The 20,537-nt window shown below is 52.7% G+C and overlaps 1 protein-coding gene across 3 annotated transcripts in view; it reads left to right on the plus strand.

The window, feature by feature from the left end:
* Rfx4 (regulatory factor X4) overlaps nucleotides 1–20,537 on the plus strand; it is a 136,164-nt gene that overhangs the window by 44,445 nt on the left and 71,182 nt on the right. For all 3 annotated transcript variants that reach the window (XM_010631310.2, XM_010631309.2, XM_010631308.2), the window contains exon 4: nucleotides 6,965–7,088. In XM_010631310.2, the coding sequence (XP_010629612.1) occupies nucleotides 6,965–7,088 (124 nt within the window). The remainder of the gene's footprint in view (nucleotides 1–6,964; nucleotides 7,089–20,537) is intronic.

The following is a 20,537-nucleotide window of genomic DNA, read 5'->3' on the forward strand; positions in this document are numbered from 1 at the left end:
CCGTGGGAGCTGGCGTGTGTGTGTGTGTGTGTGTGTGTGTGTGTGTGTGTGTGTGTGTGTGTGTGTGTGTGTCACACACCTCGCATTTTTGACGCCCCTCCCTGCACCAGCAGACAGTTTGACAGTAAACCCACCTTAGCAGCAGTCGGCCACACCCCGATGCCCAGAATCCGGAGCCGCTGCTCGCCAGGCACCCCACTGAGCTCCTACACTGCAGGTGGCGCCCTGGGGCCGGGGACCATGAGGTCCTGAGCCGCAGGAGTCCGGGCTGTAGGCCACGGACCAGACCTGTGTGGTGTGCGACTGTGACTCTTTAAAGAGGAGGAAGCCAAGGCCGGTGACAGAACGCACATGGGCCCAAGGGGCAGAAAGAAGAGACCGGGCTGGAGGGGTCCGGTTTCTCCCCGGCTTGTTTAGCCATCGGCAAATCACAGGCGCAACTCTGGGTTTCTTGACAGATTGGTTTTGTTGTGCTTTGCTTAGATCTGCCTCGGCCTGCTCAGCACCCATGGAGCCGGGCCTCTGGCCTCGCCCTTTCCGCGCCTCTCGCCCCCTGGCGGGTTGCCAGCTTCTCCAGCCTGGGCCCGGCCACAGTAGGTGCTCAGGAAACAGGCTCACTGCGGAGCTGGTGTGCAGGACCCTGGATCTCCGGGGCGAGTCATCTGGCATCCCTCTAAGTCCTCCGATGCTACCCCGCTGCGTGGGGTGGAGCTGATGAACGCAGCCATCCCTAGCCCGGGGGAGGAGCCCCTGCAGATGCCAGGCACACGGGACATTCACCCCTGGTCTCGTGCTGAAAGCCCCCAGAGCCTCTCAGTCTGGGCCAAGGCTGCCTACCCACCCAACTTCCGGCACCACCGACTCCTGGACCTGCAGCGCGGCTGGCTGTGTGGATAGAGTCCTAGGAACCGTGCTAACCGGATGGCTCAGCTGCTGTCCTCACACATCTTCAGTCCAACCATCAAGGTCGCTTGAACAACAGAACCCCACCAGGTCGGTGCCCCTGCACTCCAGCCGGGGCAGAGGGCCTGCGTGGGTTCCTGTCTGGTTTTATAGGGCCTTGGGCTCTGTTTCCCTCATTTTATGGAAAGAGGAAGTGAGTCAGAGTCTGAGCTGGGTCCCAGCCTATCCTGTCCTAAGCATGGCAGCGGGACTCTGGCCGAGCTGCCCAGCTCACCCAGCCTGGCTCCTGGTGAAAGCAGCTGTCAGAGCCGCAAGGAGGAGCCGTGGCCATCCGGAAAGCGCTGGAAGCAAAGCATGTGCCTCCTCCAGCAAAATATCCCCTCATGAGTCTAGACTCCGTGCCTGCCATGTAGACCACTTCAGCACCCAGGGAATGAACGAGGGTCTGGCAAGGAAGAAACCACTCAGAAGTTGCTGGTGGAGGGGCTGGGTGGGCATGAAACAGCTTTCTCCGGGGGTCGGACAAGCAGAGGGACTGCCTGGAACTTTCCGGGGGGCACCCGGCAAGGTCGCTTGGGAGCCAGCGGCCAGGGTGAGAGGCCGGTGGGGAGTGGGCGGGGGCCGCTGGAGGTGGTCAGCGTGGGTCCTGGGAAGAGGTGCAGACTCGGGAAGAGGCACCAGGGAGGGGGGCGGGAGGGTTGTAGACTGCTGTGCTGTCCTGAGGGCTTAGCAAGTTCTGTGGTTTTTTCCCCCACAAAGTGTGGTTTCAGGTTTCTGGGACTGCCTCAGTAATAAGTCATTATACTCTAAATTTTTTCAAAAATCTTGTCTTTTGGTAAAATGGAAGAAAAGGCTTCCGCAAGAATTTGAGAAATGGAAGCTGGGCCTGGTGGTGGTACACACCTATAATCCCAGCACTCAGGAGGCTGAGGCAGGAGGGGTAGCATGGGTTTGAGGCTAGCATGGGCTATACAACAAGACTATCTCAAAAACAAACACACAAACAAACAAGCAGAAGAACTTGCAAAGGGACACTTTGATCTGACAGCTGTGTGTACACGAGAGGCCACAGGTGAAAAATGAGAGCCCAGGAACGTCCTGTTGGGTGTGACCACACTCCTGGAAGGTGTTGGGACAGAGCTTCCTCTGTGCACACGGGAGGACCACGCGCTGAGGCCCCGGAGGAGGAGGTCCTTGTGAAGCCTCGGCCCATGCTATGGGCTCGTGCCAGCTCACAGGCCGGTTCATTATCCTTCGTAATAGGGTGGGCTCGATTCAGATCCGATCAAGTTGTTCAATACACGATAAGAAAATGGAACACATCGGGGACTTTTTGTGTCTATGAATCATTAAAGAAAAAGCCCAGGTATAATGGAGCATTGCTCACCATGCCAGACTAATGATGTCCTCGAAGAGAGGAAGAAAGGGAAAATTTCATCGTCAGATATGAAGAGAAATAATTAACTGCTTTCTCTCCGCCTGCCTCGGTCAGGGAAGCGCACATTCCAATTAGCGACTTTAGTGTGGAGCCCCTGGGTTTCACGGGCGGTGGGGAAGGTATGGCGGCGCGGTTCCTGTAGAAACTGCCCAGGCATTGGAGAGGCTTCCGCACAATTCAGTCCCTCCACGCGTCGCGCTTATTAAAATGCTTCCTAGTCACAGGCCACCTGGCTGCTTTGAGGCTCAGCAGCTCCGGGAAGAGGAACAAGACGTGGGAGAAACGCGGTTATTTAGACAGCGCTGGCCTTTGACAGGTAACTGCTTAATTAGCTCAGCCTGCACGATGGCGACTTCCACCCATCCAATTCGAATAGTTTGTTGTTGCTATGGGTTCTTTAATGGGGTGCATTGTAAACAGAATCTCGTGTTTTGATCTTGATCACTTGGCCAGATGTGGTGAGGAAGCCGCAGATGGGAACTCAGGCATGGGGGGCTCGAGTGGAGCAGCCAGGAAGCTGCCTGGGCCACCGCTTCAGCACCAGCTTTGGAGGCCTCATTTCCTGCCAGGGCTTGCGACCCTCGGAACATGTCTGACTTTGGGGGTGGAGCCCACGCACCCCCTGGGCTCGTTAGGAGCTGAGGACTTACCTTGGCCACCTGCCCCCCACGCCTGGCTGCGCTGGTCCCTCACTGCACGCTGCCTGTCTCCTCCCCACGACTTCAGCTCATCCCTGCCGCTTCTCACCTGAACTATCAGAGCGGCTCCTAACCGGTTTCATTTGTTCATTCATTCATTCAACAGAAAGGAATTAATCAGACTTTCCTAGACCACCTCAGACTCGCAGCACAGAGGTACAGGTGACCTTTCCAAAGAATAAACTGGCTGTGCCAGGTCCAGGCTTAAAAACGAAGAAAAAGAGGAATTGGCTTGCTATCACGTGGAAGAATTTCATATAAGACTGATTCTGAATGGTTTAAAATGTACATTTGTTAAATGTATTCGTGGATTTTTCTGACCAAAACAAACTTAGGTACCCTTTAGCACAGATGAGCAAAAAGGGATACCTTCTTGTTGTGCTGAAAGCTACCTGCCCAAATTGTTCACATCTATGTGTTAGACCAGAAGATGTTCCACAGCAGCGGTCTGAAGTGTTGAAATGAAACCTTTTAAAAGGACATTGCTTCATGGAACTCTTAAGAGTCGAGATGAAACTATGAAACTTGGAATGGTCTTCAGGGGTTTTTAAAAATATTTTTATGCTCAATGTATAGCTGCCTAATAGAACATATTAAGCTTTAAATTAGTTGTATTTGTCAGTTTTCCCTTTATAGGGTGCAAATACCCAACAACCACAACTTAAAGAAGGAGGAGTTTCTTTGGCTCAGGGCATTCAGTCCTGGCCCGTTGGCTGTAAGGCAGGCGCATCCTCGAGGAAGGGTGTGGTGGAGCAGAGCTGCTAAAATCACGGTGGCCCAGAAGCAGAGCAGGGGACTGCACCGAGAGGAGGGGCCAGGGGTCAGACACAGACTCCAAGGCTGCACCTCCTCTCTCCACCCAGATATGAGACATGTGCTTCACCAATCCCCTAGGCAGCATCCAAGCTAACCAAGTTGGCAATAAACTTAACCATCAAAGTAATGTTAGTTACCTTTGCTAGCAGTGACATTGCTATTATTGTTTCTGTAAGATCCCAGAAGCACTCCAGTCTTCCGCCTTGGAGCCTTTGTTTTTTTCTTCTTTTCGAGTACCACTCTAGTGCCTTCTGAAAAGAGCGTTTTCTACCAACTTCTCCTTCCAAGAATGGGATGACGCCCAGTTGCAGTCATTTTCCTGGCATTTAAAGATCCTCCACCCACCATGGTCCTTCCCTTTGAGAGCCCTTCACAAGCTGTCCTTCCTATCCAAGCCCGTGTCCCCACCCTAGGCACACGACACACTCTTCTCTCAGTCTGTGGCCTGGCACCTGCCGACTGCCATGTCAGGAGCCCCGGGCATCGCCCGAGGTGAACTCTTGTACTTGCTGGCTACATCAGCAGGTGAGTCACACTCTCCAGCCTCAGCTGCCTGAAGATCAGGTGAGACTGTACCTGCCCAGTGCCTGACATGGAGTGGAGCTCAGCAAATACCACCTCTTGTTTGCTGCTGTAAAATTCCAGTCCCCGTGTCCCTGTGAAACCTTTACTACCCCTTCCCTCATACACGAAGCTACTCTCCCACCTTCTGCTGACTGCAGAGTGCGCTCAGACACAGGTCATGTCTTATGTCAATGCCAGTACCCACTGCGCCAGGCAAGGAGCCAAGGAAGAATTCAGAGGGCTGAGGACTCGGCCAAGTCCGGCACACCTAAGTCTGTCCAGTCGTTGTTGAGCGGGAAAATGAGTTTGGTGCTGTCAGACTACAGCTTTTTCTCAAGAAGCTAGAAACCCAGTCCTGATGTGAAATTTCCTGGAGTTTAGAAGCTGCACAAACGCTATTCAGGCCAGACAAAGCGTTCCTGCGAGACCCTGGTTGGTGACGGCTGTCACATGTTCAGATGTGCTGGGGTGGTCGCTGGGGCCCTGTACTCCCTCACTGGAGAACAGTCTGCCGGGGGCAAGGAGGACCCAGGTGGACTTCAGAATGATTTCCCATTACTGTGGGCCTGGTACTTAGGATGGTCCTGGGAAATCTGTTCTGTATGCAAAAGCAGCCTCCCCCAGGGAATCCCATTTCGAGGTCTGATTCTTATGTTAGGGGCACACACCCTAGAATGTAAGGCCTCTGTTCCATTTACCACTGTCTCCTCAATGTCGAGAAAGCTGCCTGGCACTCAGCAAATATTTGTTGAATGAAAAAGTGCCCAGGGCTTCACCCACCTGTCTGTCGGCAGAGCATCTTGCTCGCCATAACCCCAGCACTTGGTAGATGATAAGAGATCGATAAGTATTTGTTGAATGAATAGTGGATTGAAATAATCTGTCTGTTGAACACTGGTGACACCTGTTGCCCAGGAAGATGTGGACTGCAGGGGCTCAGAAGTGACCCACACCTCCCAGCCTCACCGCATTTGGTCACCAGAAAGGAGCATGTAAACCGCTTCGGGAACGGTTCTGAACCCCACAGGAGTTACTTGTGTTCCCCTGCCCGGAAGAGGAGGGGGAGACCGGATGTCGGGACCACGGGACACCAGCCTCAGATCTCTCCGAGGACCCCAGCGCTGTGCTCCCACTTGAGGTGTGGCTGTGAAATGACCAGATGGGCTTCCCCTGCCACACTGGAGTGGGCTGTACAGGCACTGGGCTTCCAAGTGGGCACCTCAGGAGGCTGTGCCTTCATTGCATTCGAGACGACAGCACTGGACATTCCCTTGACAAGTGCTTTCTGAGCTGAAGCCATTGGGGACACCTGTTTAGAATCACTTTGATCCCTCCCCAAAAATGTTTAGCAGGAAAGGGTTATTGTCACTTTAGCTCCCAAACTGGGTTCCAAATGACTTCAGACTATTTGTCAGAGGAGAAACATGTGCTGTTGGTGAATTCGCCACTCAGTCAGTGCCCCAGCTCTGAAGGCGGGGCCCAAAGACCTGTCCTCAGACTGTCCCTGGGCATGACAAGCCTGCTGGAAGAGATTTGATCCTTTCAGTGTGTCTGTAGCGATGGAGGCAGGATTCATTCGGATGCTTAAATTCTAGTGTTAAAAAAAAAAACAAAGTCACACCTAGCTTTTATTTATGTCCCTGATATCCAACAGAGTCTGGACAGAGAGGTGTCCAACTATGACTCATGGAGAGGAAAAATGGGGAGTGAAGAAGCCTAACCCTGCACAGTGCTTACCACACCTGTGCCAGGTGCTGTGCCGATGCGTGTCACACATCACCTGTCTGATGGTCACAGCCGCCTCGGGGGCAGTCACACAGCACCTCCTAAGGGAAAGTGCATCCTGAGTTTACCTGACCAAGGTCACTGTTCCAGACAGTGAGGCAGCTGGGATTTGGACCCCTCGGGGAGGAGGAGCTCTCTCCTAGAGAACCTATGACCTGTGACAGTGCCGAATCACAAATCCCTGTGTAGCAGAAGACAAGGTGACTGAAACAATCAAGAGGTACACCCCTGTTGGGGTTGTGCAGGCCTCTCTGGCTGGTGGCTTTGTGACATCCAGCTGTGCGGGCTGTCCTTGGACATTGGCTATCCCGGGCGGTCCCTCTCGGCTGCTTTTGTCACCAGGAAGCTCCAAGGTGCTGAGGACAGCACCCTTTGACTTCCACCTTATATGGAGGCCACCATGCCGGTGTATGCTCACAGCCTGGCTGGTGGGGCCTGCAATGCCCTGTACAGCTTTGGAGCTTGGGAGGACCTGACCCAATCAGAATGCGGCCAGACCAGTGACAGCACAGAGAGGAAGTGGGCACTCGGGCTGGGAAAGTGGTCTGGGGTCACACAAAAGGAAACAGGATTGGGGTCCCGCTGACCTGCTCACTCCGCAGTGACCTCAGGCAGCTTGTCTTCCTGGGCCTGAACTTTCCATCTGTAGGAAAAGGGTTATTTCCCAGGTCTGCCCAACTCCGGAGGAGGACGGAACCAATGGTCATTTCTTGCTTGGGGGAGGTGACACATGATTTTCTCACTGGTGATTTCTTCCTAGGCTGGAAGAAAACTACGAGATCGCAGAAGGCGTCTGCATCCCCCGCAGTGCCCTGTACATGCACTACCTGGACTTCTGTGAGAAGAATGACACCCAGCCCGTCAACGCCGCCAGCTTCGGGAAGGTGAGTCCACCTGGCCGGAAGGCCACCCCCCGGCCCCCACCAGCTTTCATCAGCGCAGTCACGAGGTTTTGGGGGCTTTTCTAAGCATTTCAGATACATCGTTGTGGCGGGATATTTTGCAGCAAAATTTTTCAAACAGTTGTCACAGAGTTGTCACAGAGCAGTGCCAAAACAAAGTGACACCAGAGTATTTGGTGATATTTTTGCTGTAAAAAGTTCCAGCCATTCTAAGGTGTTTTAAAGTAAGAAGCAGATGTACCAAATGATTTCTTTTCTTGGAGATGTGACTTTTGAACTCACAAGTGTACTAACTGTCCGTCGCCGAGCGAGGAACAGTCGCAGTGTGAATGCATCGGAGAGGCTGGGAAGGGCCTGGAGGTCTGAGCTACCACGGGCCTGGCTGTTCTCTGGCACCTCCTAATAAGAGCTGGTCGATGTCTAGAGCTACGCATACCCAAAACAGTGTTAGCACCAGCTGTGCTGTCTGTCCAACAGGCCAAGGAGAGTTGCCCAGCGTTCTTTTATACCAGTTACTGTTTATTTAAATGCTGAAAGTCTAGATTTTATACCCCAAAAGGCCCAGTGTACTTTTAAATTCTTCTTTTTGTTAGCCGTTTTCCTCCTAGGTATAAATTTTACGGCATCTGCTAACAGGAAGTAGGCAGCCTGTTCTGCACCCCTTTTCTGTTAGTCCCTGTTTCAGCAATGCACGGAACGGCTCTGCGCCCTTTTATTTCTCCTTCCCGCCATCCCACCCACCTCTTGGTCTCCTTCCAATTTGCCAAAGATTGGTCTCCCTGTTTTCTACGTCTGTCATTTATTTTGCTCTTTAGTTTATGTATGCATTGTGTTTCCCCATTAGAGGATTAGAGATTTATTTTACTTAGCACCATAGTCTCAAGTTGCATTCCACTTTCTACAAATAACTCCAATGCGTCCCTCTCTATGGCGGAGCAGAGCCCCGCTGTGTGTGAATACCACTTTTCTCAGTCCAGTCATCTGCTGGGGGTACATAGGCTGCATCCACAACGTAACTGTTGTCAGTGGTGCTGCTTCAGATGTGCGTGGGTCACTGTGATCTGAGGTCTTTAGCTCTTTCAGGACGATGCCCAGAAGAGCAGCAGCCAGGTCAAATGGAATTTGTAGCCTCCGTTTGTTGAGGAATCTCCACTCTGACTTCTGTAGTTGTTGCACTGGTTTACGTTCCCTCCGGTGGTACAGAAAGGTCCCCTTTCCCCTGCAGCCTCGTCAGCCTGTGTTATAATTTTATTTCTTGATGATTGCCAGTGTTTCTGGGGTGTGAAATATCTCAGAGTTGTTTCAATTTTCATTTCTCTAATCACCAGTGATGTTGAACATTTTTTCATGTGTTTATTGACCATTTGTATATCTTCATCTGGGAAGTGTCTGTTCGTTTCAGTTGCCCGTTTTATTGGATCTTTTGTTTTGGGGGGTGTCTGATTTTTTTTTTTAGTTCTTCCTATGTTCTAGATATTAATCCTCTGTCCAAAGAACAGCTGGTCAATTTTTTCCCCATTCTGTAGGTTGTCTTTTCACTCTATTAGTGGTTTCCTTTGCTGTGCAGAAGCTTTTTAACTTGATTTGATGCCATTTGTTGATTCCTGATGTTATTTCTTAGGAATTTGGGTCCCTGTTCAGAAAGCCCTTGCCTGTGCATATACTTCAAGAGTTGTACCTATTTTACCTTCCAGCAAATTAAGTGTTTGTTTCAGCTCTGGATCTCTGACCCATTTTGACTTTGGTTTCCCGCATGGTAAGAGAGGTGGGCCGGAATCTGTCTCCCTGGCACCACTGGCTAAGAAGCGTGTTTCTTCCACCTGTGCTCCAGGCCCCTGTGTCAGAGTCACACACCTGGCCCTCACCCCTGGGCTTTTCCACTCTTCTGAGTGTAGCCATCCCAAGGACTGAAGCTGAGGTGTACGCTTTGGGAACTCCCCTCTCAGGTCCCTGACAGATAAACCAACAGCAGGAAAAGCCAAACTGCACCACAAAACAAAGGAGCGGGGAGGTGCACACGGTGCTAGGCATCTGTGCTCCTGGAGTTTTCACTCCCAGCAGCCTCAGGGGGAGCCGGGACAAAACCCCTTAGGTACAGATGGAGGGCAGAGTGGGTGAACGAAGACCGGATGCATTGCTGAGCCTCCTAGCACCTCCGGTGCTCTGGGGGATGTTTTAAAGTGAGTCAGTGTAGGTGGAGGGTGAAAGTACTGTTCGCTCAGTCATCCAGTAACTCAGATACCGACCAAGCACCTGCCCTGTGCCAGCACAACTGCAAATACTACAAATTCTGCAGGACCTGTCGTGCACAGACACGAACAGCCACTTCTTACCTTAGATTCCAAAAAGAAAGAAAACTTGCACCCACCCGGGTAAAGACTCCCTTCTCCCTTCTGCTTGAATCTTTCTGTAGCTCTGTTGTCAGCCTTCGTGACAGTTCTTGGCTAAACTGATCGCAAGTCCAGACCTCCCATCAAGCACCCCAGATCCAGCCTGTCTAAGTCTCACTGGTGCCCCGAGATGTCAGCCTGTCCGGGTGCTTGACCGCTTGGGGCCCCAGGCCTGGAGGCCCTGCCCTTATGCCATTGGTCTGTCTGTGCCATTGGCCACATGGGGTTGTTTAACGCAGACAAAATAAACGCTTCAGTGCTGTCATGGTTGAACTGCCTGCACCGGAAACGCTCAACAGCCATGTGCGGCTGGATGGCACCACACTGGCTGGTGCCTGGTCACAGGCAGCCTTGTCCCGTGCCATGGCCAGTGGAGAGGTCATGGGGTCCCCTGCTTTGCAGGAAAGAGCCCAAGGGAAGCCTCTGGGACGCGGTGGACTGAAATTTGCAGAGGTTTTCAGGCAGAACAGGGCCACCCCCCCCATTCCAGGGGCTCCCAGGCGCCCCACAGTGGGGTTTCTGGGGCTCACCTGGTCCCTACACGAGCCCAGTGCTTCCCCATTCTGCTTTGCCCTCCGCTCCTCCTCCCCACCTCCTTTCTCTTCCTTGCTCTTCTCCCCTTCCTTCTCGGGAGGACACCTATCAAATTTCCTCTCTGCTTGGGTCTCCTTGGTCTCTGCTGACTTCTTTGCCTGCCTAAATGTCTCATTCGCCTCACTTAGATTTGCAGAATGCTTTTCCAAACAATAAGTTTCCTTCCTGAGAAGAATCACAGCGCCAGCTGTTTCCGAAGTAGTCATTTAGAAAGCATCCCATGGTCTGAAAAGCAAGGCTGTGCTTTGACGGTGCGAAAGCACCAGTGCAGCTGCTCTCTGCAGCGCAGCCGCCTTGCTGTCTGTCTCAAAGACTGTGGCTTTGGAAATGCCCTGCCTGCAGCAGAAGACAGGAAGGGACTGCTGCGGGCCCCACCCCGAGCTTGTTGAGTCGGAATCCCAGAACGCTTGCGGCAGCTGCCATCTCCTCCAGAGAAAGGGACTAGTCGTTCCCAGGAACTCGGACACCATCGTGGACAGCTCCCCTTCAAGCAGAGCCTTCCACACATAAGGTTCAGTCAAGGCCGTTTGCCTCAGGCAGGCGGGGTCCAATTCTGCGGAGATAAAACACGCTGGGGGCTGCTCTTGGTAAAGCCGGCAGCAGCAGCTGCTCTGCTGGGAGAAGCTCTGAGACGTAAGTGTCCTTTCCCAGTGTGTGTCCAGGCCCCAGGAGCGCCAGCCCCCAGCGATGCTGCGTTGGCATCCTCGTTGGCATCCTCGCTGTCCTGGAATAATTTAGGAAGAGCAGAGCACGCGGAGGTTCCTCACTGAAGTCGTCTTCCGCCACTCGTGCTGTCAGCTGGCTAAGGGTCACTTTTCTGAGCTTCAGTTCCTCTCCTTTAGATCAGGATAATTTCAAGCCAGATTAGGGGTGAGATGAAATGGTGCTTATGAGAGTACTGTGTGAAACCGTCAAGGCTGAACCTGTGACAGAAGCCACCAGGACGAAGTTTGGCTCCCGCCTCTCAGTCCTCATCCTGCTTCACGCCGTAGTCACTTTCCGCTCCCTGAGACGTAATACCGGCCGCTCACGACTGCGAGGGGGAGCGGTTTATTCCAGCACACAGTTTGTAGAGGTTCCACAGTGGGCCGGCTCCAAGGCAGAGGCACGGCAGCGGGGCCTGGCAGAGGACAAGCAGCGGGTGGGGTGGTGACAGGACGCAGAGATCAAGGGAGGAGGAGGGAGACAGAACCTTGCGGCCACGCCCCCTGTGACGCCACCCCCCCCCCTGGCCTCACGCCCCACCTCACATTTACTACGACCTCGGCCAGGCTCGAGTGTCACACTGCGTGGTCCGGTCACCCCCCCAGAGCCCACCTGTGAGTGCACAGGGACATCGACGTATAAACCGAAACACTCTGTCTCTGCAGAGTTCACGTGTCAACCGGTAAGCCCCATATGTTTTCGTACACACACACACACCCTCCAGACAGCTTCTTCCCTCCTGTGTCCCAAGCTTGCCAGATTGACACTGCGGTGAGCTGCTTCATTTTGTCCCCTGCTCTGGGATGGAATCTCCACAGCACTGACTGTCCTGGTTCTTAGGCACCACCAACCCCCTGAGCATTGCCTGGCACCTCCTAGGCCCTCCATATCTGTTACAGGCTGAATGCTCCATATTAATGAGCCTTGCCAGGCACCAGGTGACTCACTGATCCATGTAATGACCACGTGACGCTGGTGTTGTCCACTCTGCTGTAAGAACTGGCTGGGTACCAAGGCACTTGGGTTTGCCCCCACTTCGAAAGCTCCATCTCCCCTTCTGCTCCGTGCCCCGGTGACATCTGACTTGGTTGGGGGGTGGCTCCCACAGCACAGCCTCTGTCCGGCCAGCCCTCCATCTTGGTTGGGTAATTGCAGCCCATTCTCCTGGATTAGAAAGTCCAGTTCAGTCCACTTTTAAACTTGAGGCTCATGTGCAAGTAAGTTTCCTCACAGCTCAGGAATCGGCCCTGGGGAAGGAGAGGGAGTAGGGCCCTTTCCCTCTCTGTCCCTGCGGGCTGAGGGTTGGAAATGGGCAGTGGCTCAGTCGCTTCCCCGTTGCTGTGGCAGAACACCCAGCACCCACAGATTGAAGGAGGAAAGGCTCATTCTGGCTCACGGTTTGTAGAAGTTTCAGTCCATACACAGCTGGCTCCAAGGCAGGGTTTCTCCTCCATAACTTAGACTATTTTGGATGTTACAAGTCCAGGCCAGGCCTCAGATTTCAAACTGCAGACTCCCTGCCTGGCCGGCCACATGCGCTGGGCCCTGTGAGGGGTGGGAGGTGGCTCTGCTCCGTCCCTCTGTCCTTTCCCTCCAGCTGCTCCTACCTCTGGGCGCACAAGAAGGATGAGAAAAACACTTCCAAAACACAGCTGTAGTTCTCCCACATAAAGCAGTCAGCTAAATTTTCGGGAATTTACATTTTAACAAATACAAGGTAACAGGGCTCAGAATTGTCCTAAATAGGACACCGTAATTAGCTCACTGGCCCAAGCTTATTTATTAACAAGCAGAAGGAAATTGTCTTTTCAGTGGTGCAGGGGATTGAACCCAGAGCCTCGCATGTGTCAGGCAAGGGCTCTGTCACCGAGCTACAGCCCTGGCCTCAGTAGGCAGCTTTCTGACAGGGGTGGGAGTGCTTTGCTCTGTCCAACTGAGAGTGCAACTTTCAGGGTTCTCGTAAAATTAAATAGCAAACATGCACACAGGGCTTTCTGTGTACCTGGCACCAAGTATTTTGTCTATATGAGCCTCGTGTACTCCTCCAATACAAAATAAAAAAGTCTATGAGATAGGTGCTGTACTCATTCCTACCTCATGGATGGTAAACTGAGTCCCAGAGGAGTTGCATGCTTTTCCCCAGGCCGCACAGTCAGTACTGGACTCAGACGTGAACCTGGGGTCTGCGCCTTGAATCACCTCGGTTACGCAGATCAGGGTGTCTTGGGCATGGTGGTCACCTGGTGGCCTACGGGATGGGGATGGGACAGAGGGCAGCCGCTCTGTACCCTGGAGCTAAGTGTACCCGTCATCTCAGTGGGGCGATGCCCCATCCTCCTCCCTACTGTGGGGGCCAGGACTCCCCACCCTGGCTCCTCCGTCCAGTGTCCCCTCATCTCTCATCCGCCAGAGCCTAGCCCCACATGGGGGACGGGACACAGGGCAAAGATGAGGAAGGGGCATCAGCACGGAGGAGCCACAGGTGGCAAATTACCTCCCATGAGCAGCCCTGGGGGGCCTACTGCCTCCTTAGGGTGGGGGCCTGAGAGCTAGAACCCCAACCCCAATCACGACCCCCCAAGATCTGTGGGAAGCTGAGGTGGGGCTTTGATTCCACCAGTCTCAAATTTCTTCTGCTTTTCTACCTGAAGACCAAAGCTCTCCTTCACTGCCTTTAGCCAACAACTAGCTTCTCAGAAATGACAACTGGGCCCCAGGTTTCTGAGCAGAGAGAGAAGGGGCGCTTTCCACACACTTGTGAGATGCACTCCAGGGGGCCTCAAGTGAAACCACTTTTCCCAGAGTCCAACATGTGCTGTGCGCCAGGAGTTTCCCCAAAAGCCAGAGTTCGAGCCTGAGGATCTGTCGCCCTGCCTTGCTGTGTGAGCACGGGCAGGTCCCCTATGTCACCGAACCTCCGGTCCCTCCACCTGGCAGGAGAGGACGTTCAGCTAGAAGCCCAGGAAGCACCTGGCCACGTTTGCCCGAATGCTTCCCGACTGAAGTCCTGAGGCCACGCCCTCTGGTCACCTCACCCGGCCCCACACACCCTGCACACGAGATACTTGGTCTGGGCTTTTGGTCTGGTGTTTTTAGCGCAGTGTTAGGTTTACAGCAAACGTGAGAGGAAGCGCGAGCTTTCCCCGCCACATGCCACATGCCAGACGCCACCCGCACGGCCTCCCTGGTTATCAGATGATGTGGATCCACTGCTGTGGCATTGCGCGGGGCGTTTCACAGCCCTCCTTCGTTCCTCCCTCCTCTGTGCCCTGACCATTTTTACTTTGTCCAAGTTCACCTTTCCCAGAATGCCACGGGTAGTCACAAGGTGTGCAGCCTTCTCGGAAGGCCCCTTTCACTCAGTAGCGTGCGCCCTGCCTTCCTCGGGGTCTTCCTGGTTTGCTAACTCATTTCCCCGGAGCAGAGTCGGGCACTGTCCAGGTGTAGCACAGGGCAGTCCTCCACCCCAGGTGCTGGCACTCAGAAATAGCTATCAGTACCCACGCACAGGTTCTGAGTGACATAAATGCCCAGGGGAGTGGCTGCTGAGCTGTACCAGAAGCTTAAGCTTAGTTTGATAAGACACTTCCAGACTGTCTTCCAAAGTGGTGGTGCCGGGCCAGCCACAGTTGAGAGTCCTGTTTCACGTCCTTATCGTACCTGATGTTGTCGGTGCCTGGGTGTTCAGGAGCAGGGTGTCATTGTTTTAATTTGTTTCCCCGATGCTTATTCACCATCTGTATACCTTCTTTGGTGAGATCTCAGATAAGGTCTTTAGCACATTTTAAATGGAGTTGTTTGTTTTCTTACTCTTGAATTTTCGGAGCTCTTTGTATGTTATGGATAATAATCCCTTAGCAGATGCATTTCCAGCAGATGCTTCACCCAGTCCGTGGCTTGTCTTCTCATTCTCTTGAGACTGTCTTTAGAGAGAGCAGTTTTCATTTCAGTGAAGCCCAGTTACCAGTTATTCCCTCCATGGATTGTACCTTTGGTGCTGTATCTAAAGAGTCATAAAGTCACCGCGACCCTGCTGGATTCTCTCCTGTTATCTTCCAGGAACTCTGGTCTGTCGTGTCACGTCTGAGCCTGCAGTGCAGTTGGAGCTGTGTGTGGGCGTGTGCGGTGCATGCCTGGGTCCATTCCTCTCTGGCCCGTGATGCTCAGTCGTTCCAGCACCCTTTGGGGAAAGTCCCTCCTTCCACCACTGTGTTGCCTTTGCTTTTCTGAGGCCGGCCGGCCAACGGCCTGTGTTGGGCAGCCTCCTGTCAGCCTCTGTCGTGTCCCTGACATTCCTATCCCTTTGCCGTCCCACACGCCTTGGTTAGGGCAGCTTCCTAGTGAGCCCGAAGTCACGAGTGTCAGTTCCCCGCCTCCGTCGTCCTTCAGCTCGGCACCTGCCTTTCCCGAGTCTTTTGCCTTTGCTTGTAGGTTGAGGAGAAGTTTGTTGACGTCCACAAAAGAACTTGCTGGACTTTTGACTGGGATCATATTGAATTACAGATCAAGTAAGGAAGAAGTGACGTCTTGAACAACTTTGCATCTTCCTACCCACGAACGTGGGATGTCCATTTCGTTAGCTTGGATTTCTTTCATCAGAGCGTTGCCATTTCCTTCCTATATGTATTTAGTCAGACTTACAGATAATGCTGCGTTTTGACGGTGTTAATGTGTACAGTGTGTTTCGATTTCAAATTCTCCTTGCCCATTGCTGACATTTAGAAAAGCAAATGATTTCTGTACGTTAACCTTGTACCTTGCAGCCTTGCCATAGTTTCTTCTTACTCCCAGAAGGTTGTTTTGCCAATTTTTAGATTTTCTGCAGAGACAATTACGTCATCTATAAAGGAAGATTGTTTTATTTCTTCCTTCCTACCTAATCTATAAATGTTTTAATTCATTTTACCGAGTTATTGCCTTAACTAGTACCCCTGGTGTGATGTAGAAAGGAGTGGTAAGAGAGGATATCCTGCTTTCTTCCTGATCTCAGTGGGAAAGCCAATAATTTCTCACCACTAAGTATGATACTAGCTATAGATTTCTTGTAAATATGCTTTATCACGTTGTGCAGATTCCCTCTGTGTCTAGTTTATGGAGAGTTTTTTTCAAATCATGAATGGGAGTTGGATTTTGTCAGATTTTTTTTCCTACATCTCTTCATCTGCTCATATTTTTTTCTTTTTTACCTCATTGATGCAATCAATTATATTAATTGATTTTCGAATATCAAACTAGCCCTGCATACCTGTGATAAATCCCCCCTGGTTGAGGTATATAATTTCTTCTAGATATTGTTGAATGCAATATGCTAATATTCTATTGAAGGTTTTTGCATCTGTGGTCATAAGAGATATTAGTCTATAGTTACCTTTTAATATTCTTTTCTGGTCTTGGTATTAGGCTGCTGCTGAGCTCACAGAGGAGTTAGAAAGTATTCTTTCTGCTTCTGTCCTCAGAAAGGGATTGTGGAGAATCGGCATAATGTCCTCATTAAATCTTCTGTAGAATTCTCCTGTGAACTCATCTGGGTCTGGAGGTTGGTTTTGCTCTGTTTGTGAGGGAAGGTTATGTTCATTGATCATTCCATATTCTGATTGTCTTTTTCTTCTTGTATGAGTTTAGCAAATTGTGCCTTCCAGGAAATTGATTCATAGCATCCAGGTTACCACATTGGGGGCATAAATTAATTCTTCTCCTTCTCCTTCTTCCTCCCTTCCAGTCTTTTGCAGTACTGGAGACTGAACCAGGGCCTTCACACTGAGCCACACCCTCACCTCTTTATTTTTTGTTTTGAGACAGGGTCTCACTAAGACTCTAAATTGCCCAGGCTGGGATTGAACTTGTGATCCTCCTGCCTCAGCCTCCCAGAGTGCTGGGATTACAACGTATGAACCACTGTGCCTGGCTTAGTGAAGTCTGTGGGCTGGGGTCAGTGTTTCCCTCCACAAAACCCCCATCCTGGTCAGTGGGGTTCCGATGAAACCCCAGAGGGCCCTTTGTTACAAGTCTCTCCCGAAGACAGGCTGTGTTAGGAAGAGTGGAGTGCTTTGGCACCCTTCCCAGTGCCTCCTCTCCCTGTGAGGAGCGTGGCTGGAACTCCGAGAGTCACGCGCATGGAGGTAGTTCATACAGATGAGAAGCGGAGGTGCTGTTTTTATTCCCACTGTGCCCAGGACTGATGGTGATGAGCTCAGATTCCTGGGCAGTGCAAAGGAGCTAAGCCCGGGAAACGTTTTCTAGAAGGGGAAGCCTGGCCAAAGTCCAAGGGCCTGGCAGTCAGGAGCCACGGTGGAGCTGGGCAGACAGCCCTCTCCGTCCTACACAGTGGCAGAGCAGCCAGTCTGCTTTGTAAACTGAGTCCGCGCAGAGATGAGCTGGCCCTGTGGGCGCTGGGCCCGTGTTCTTCCTGCTCTGTCATTGAGGCAGGCGGCTTCGGATTTCTGTGTCACCCAGGGCCCAGTGGCTGCCACGCTGCAAAGACCATATCCCGGCGAGATATAGAAAGAGGAGGAAGAGGGCCCGGCCACGTGGTGATTTCTCCTGCCTCTCTTCAGCTGCCTTTGGCTAGCAGGGAAGCAGGAAAACGCAGTCCCTATCTCCTGGGGTAAAATTTACTGGTTAGGACGAGGACAGGGTCAGCGCTGCCCAGGCTGACCGCATAAGGGCATGTGGGACCCGCACCCTTTAGCCACCACGATGGGAAGGAAGCTGGACTCTGAACGAGTGTGGATGCCCTTGGCTTGTGATGGGCTTGCACCAGTGTGCTCCATAGAAGTGGAAAACGTACGAGTCAGGAATACGTGTAGTACACCTGAGCGCGTGTGCCAGCTGTTCACCGTCACAAGTGCTGCCCAGTCACGAAGGTGCAGTGCTTCTTCAGCCCCGAAGAGGTCAAAATCCAAAGTGCAGCTTCCACTGGTGTTTGTCACCTTTGCGACACCTTTAAGTTACAAAAAAAAGAGTGCATGGAGCCATCGTACGTGGGGGCTGCCTCTGCTCTCAGGTGGGCAGCCCCGGCAGGTGACAGGAGGCCACGGGGGTGAGTGCTCTGTGCCCCACGGGCTGCTGAGTGGGCCCTGGACTGTTGTGGCAGTGCAGCCAGGAGACCTGAACAGGCCGTTTCGCCTCCACTGGCAGTGCCGGGAGGTGAGGAGGCCTGAGGAGGGAAGGCCAGGGACAGGCGTGCTGCGCTTGGGTGGGCTGCCGTTCCTACAGCTGACCTTGCTCCTGGGAACTTGTGGTCACGGGCAGCCGGGCTCTGGGGCCTGTTTCCTGCCGCCATCTCTGGGCCATGGGGAGAGCCGGGCGTGTGAGCACCTGTGCTCCAGCAGCTGAAGGGTGAAGATGGCTAAATCACCTCACCTAACACAATGGCCTTGTTCCTCCGGCGTCCCTCCAGCCCAGCCACGGACCTCCCACCTGGAGCTCCAGGGCCAGCTGCTCAGCCGCAAGGTGACACTACAGAAGAGATCAGGACTTTGGGGTCCTTCTGCGAGGGCCCCTTTCCAGTTTTCAAAGGGAAAAAATTAGTTCCACAGATAGAGCTTCTATCTTACATGTGTGGGTGGGTCTTTTCCCCTGGAGAAGCTGTTGTGGGGATCCCGTCGGAATATCTGATTTCACATGGGAAAAGGCTGAAGTCAGATGGAACATTAGCTCCCTACTTAGCATGGACCTAGGTGATTTCTTAATAGCCCCGGGCCTCAGTTTCCCTCTCTGTAGCTCGGTGCCGGGTAAACACCTGCACACCTGTCCGTGGTAAATACTGTTTCCGTCATGACGGCAGCCCTCCAGGGCTCTAACCCCTGGGCTTTGACTGTGTCATCGCTAACAGATCAGCGTTCCAGCCCTTCTGGGTGCTCTTCCTTCTGAACAATTTTGAGAACAATTGTTCTAAAAATGTCCCACATCACACTCTGCCATCCCCACCCGCACCCTCTCTTATCATCCTCTGCAGAATTATTCCATTTTTGACTTACCCAAATCTTATGTAACTCACCTCATTCCGCTGAATCCCAGGGCACGCGCGATGCATCGTGGGGCCGCCCGAGGGCTGCTGAGCTCACACATGGCTTCTGGGCTTCCTGAGTGGCACCTGGGACCCCTCCAGGGTGGACAAGCTCACTGCTGCCTTCCTGGCCCTGGGCGTCTTCACAGAACCCATCATCATCTACCCATCTGTGAGATTTGAGATCCTGCTTCTGGCTTGCTGCATTTGATATGAATTTATGAAACTTCTCTTGCAGAATTTCCTGCAGACTGTGGTGTTCTGCTCCGCCAGTCCCCAGCACTGCTCCGAGTGCTGCCAGATCAGCTCTGTCGGAGCGGTCAGTCCCTCTACAGACACCCCTTTCCGGCTCCAAATGGGGTGTCTCAGGCCCTTGGTCACACCCCAGCCTTCCTTCTGACTTCTCCTCTAAGGAAAGTGTTGGTTTGTTGACCAAAAAAACAAAAAAGGAAGCGAGTGTCTCACTGCAGACCTAAATATGTGACGATCAAATCCCTGTAGCCAATTTCTTTCCTTAATCATTTCTTTCTTCTGTTAAGATAAAACTGTTTAAAAAGCCACAAGATTTCATAGTACCTGATTGTAAAATAAAAACTGGTCATTATACTAAATTTCTCACTCCTGCTATTGGAAGAGCCCTCTCCCAACCCAGAGGCCCCCTGCACAGAGCCCTCACTCCAGTGTTGGGCTGCAGTCGGCATCCCTAGCACGTGTGTGCACGTGAGCGTATCTCCACCTCGCCGGAGCATTTGCACTCATTCCGTCACCCCGAGTTTCTCTTAGGTTGCTACTTGCTGGTGTAGATCTTCAGCCCCTGAGGGTGGATCGCATTTATGAAAACAGTCAAAAGCCCAATCAGTGATTGTGGGGTCAAGGTCACAGGATGCTGGGGAGCAGTGGCCCCAGTGGCCTTCCTTTGTGGCCCCAGGTGTCTTAGAGGCAACCAGGAGCGGACATTGAGGCTCACGTGCTCGTGGAGGCCCCCATGCTGGTCCCCGGAGTGTGTGTGTGTCAGCGAGAGGAGAGGGGAGGCCCAGGGGACCCCATACCTGCTTCCTCTCTGGTCACAGCCTCAGACCCCAGTTCTCACCCACAAGGCAAGCACCAGCCTCTCTCCCCCAGGACATAGGCTTCCCGCCCCTCCCCTTCCCAGAGGGATTCTTATGGCTCCACACCTCCACCTCCTGCGCCTTTAAATCTGCAGCCCCAGAGCCTCTGAGGGTGTGGGTGAGACCCTCGCCGCCCCCCCACCCCGCAGCTGGAGCCCCAGCCCAGTCTGCTGCTGAAAGGCAGAAGGGTGGGGTCCTGAGTAATTAAAGGGCATTTGGAAGGCTGGGGTGCTGCAGAATGTTAGATCAGTGGCGAGAACAGCATGCGGTGTTCTTTAGGCTTCATTGAATCCACACAAAACAGGAAGGGGCTGCCTGCCCGTCTGCTCATTTATCAGACAGCGAAGCTCAACTTTCTCAGCTCCACAAAAGTGCCTCACTGTTTGCCGAGTCTTGGTCCAGAAATTAAAAGTTGCACAGCCTTCGAGGGGCTGCACCAACCCTGCATTTGGAGACTTTGACCAAATGGAGCAGGCCTTTTGGACTTGGAGCCAGTGGATACTTAGTGAAAGGATAGAAGAATAAATTGTAATTTGCAGCCCATAAGAAACACTTAAAGAAAAAGCCAAACGCCCTTCCCACAGGGTTTTGTTGCGGCTGCCGGGAGGAGGAGGAGGAGGAGGAG

The sequence above is a fragment of the Fukomys damarensis genome, unplaced genomic scaffold (assembly GCF_012274545.1).
Source record: "Fukomys damarensis isolate Sample0158 unplaced genomic scaffold, DMR_v1.0_HiC HiC_scaffold_15, whole genome shotgun sequence".
NCBI lineage: Eukaryota > Metazoa > Chordata > Mammalia > Rodentia > Bathyergidae > Fukomys > Fukomys damarensis.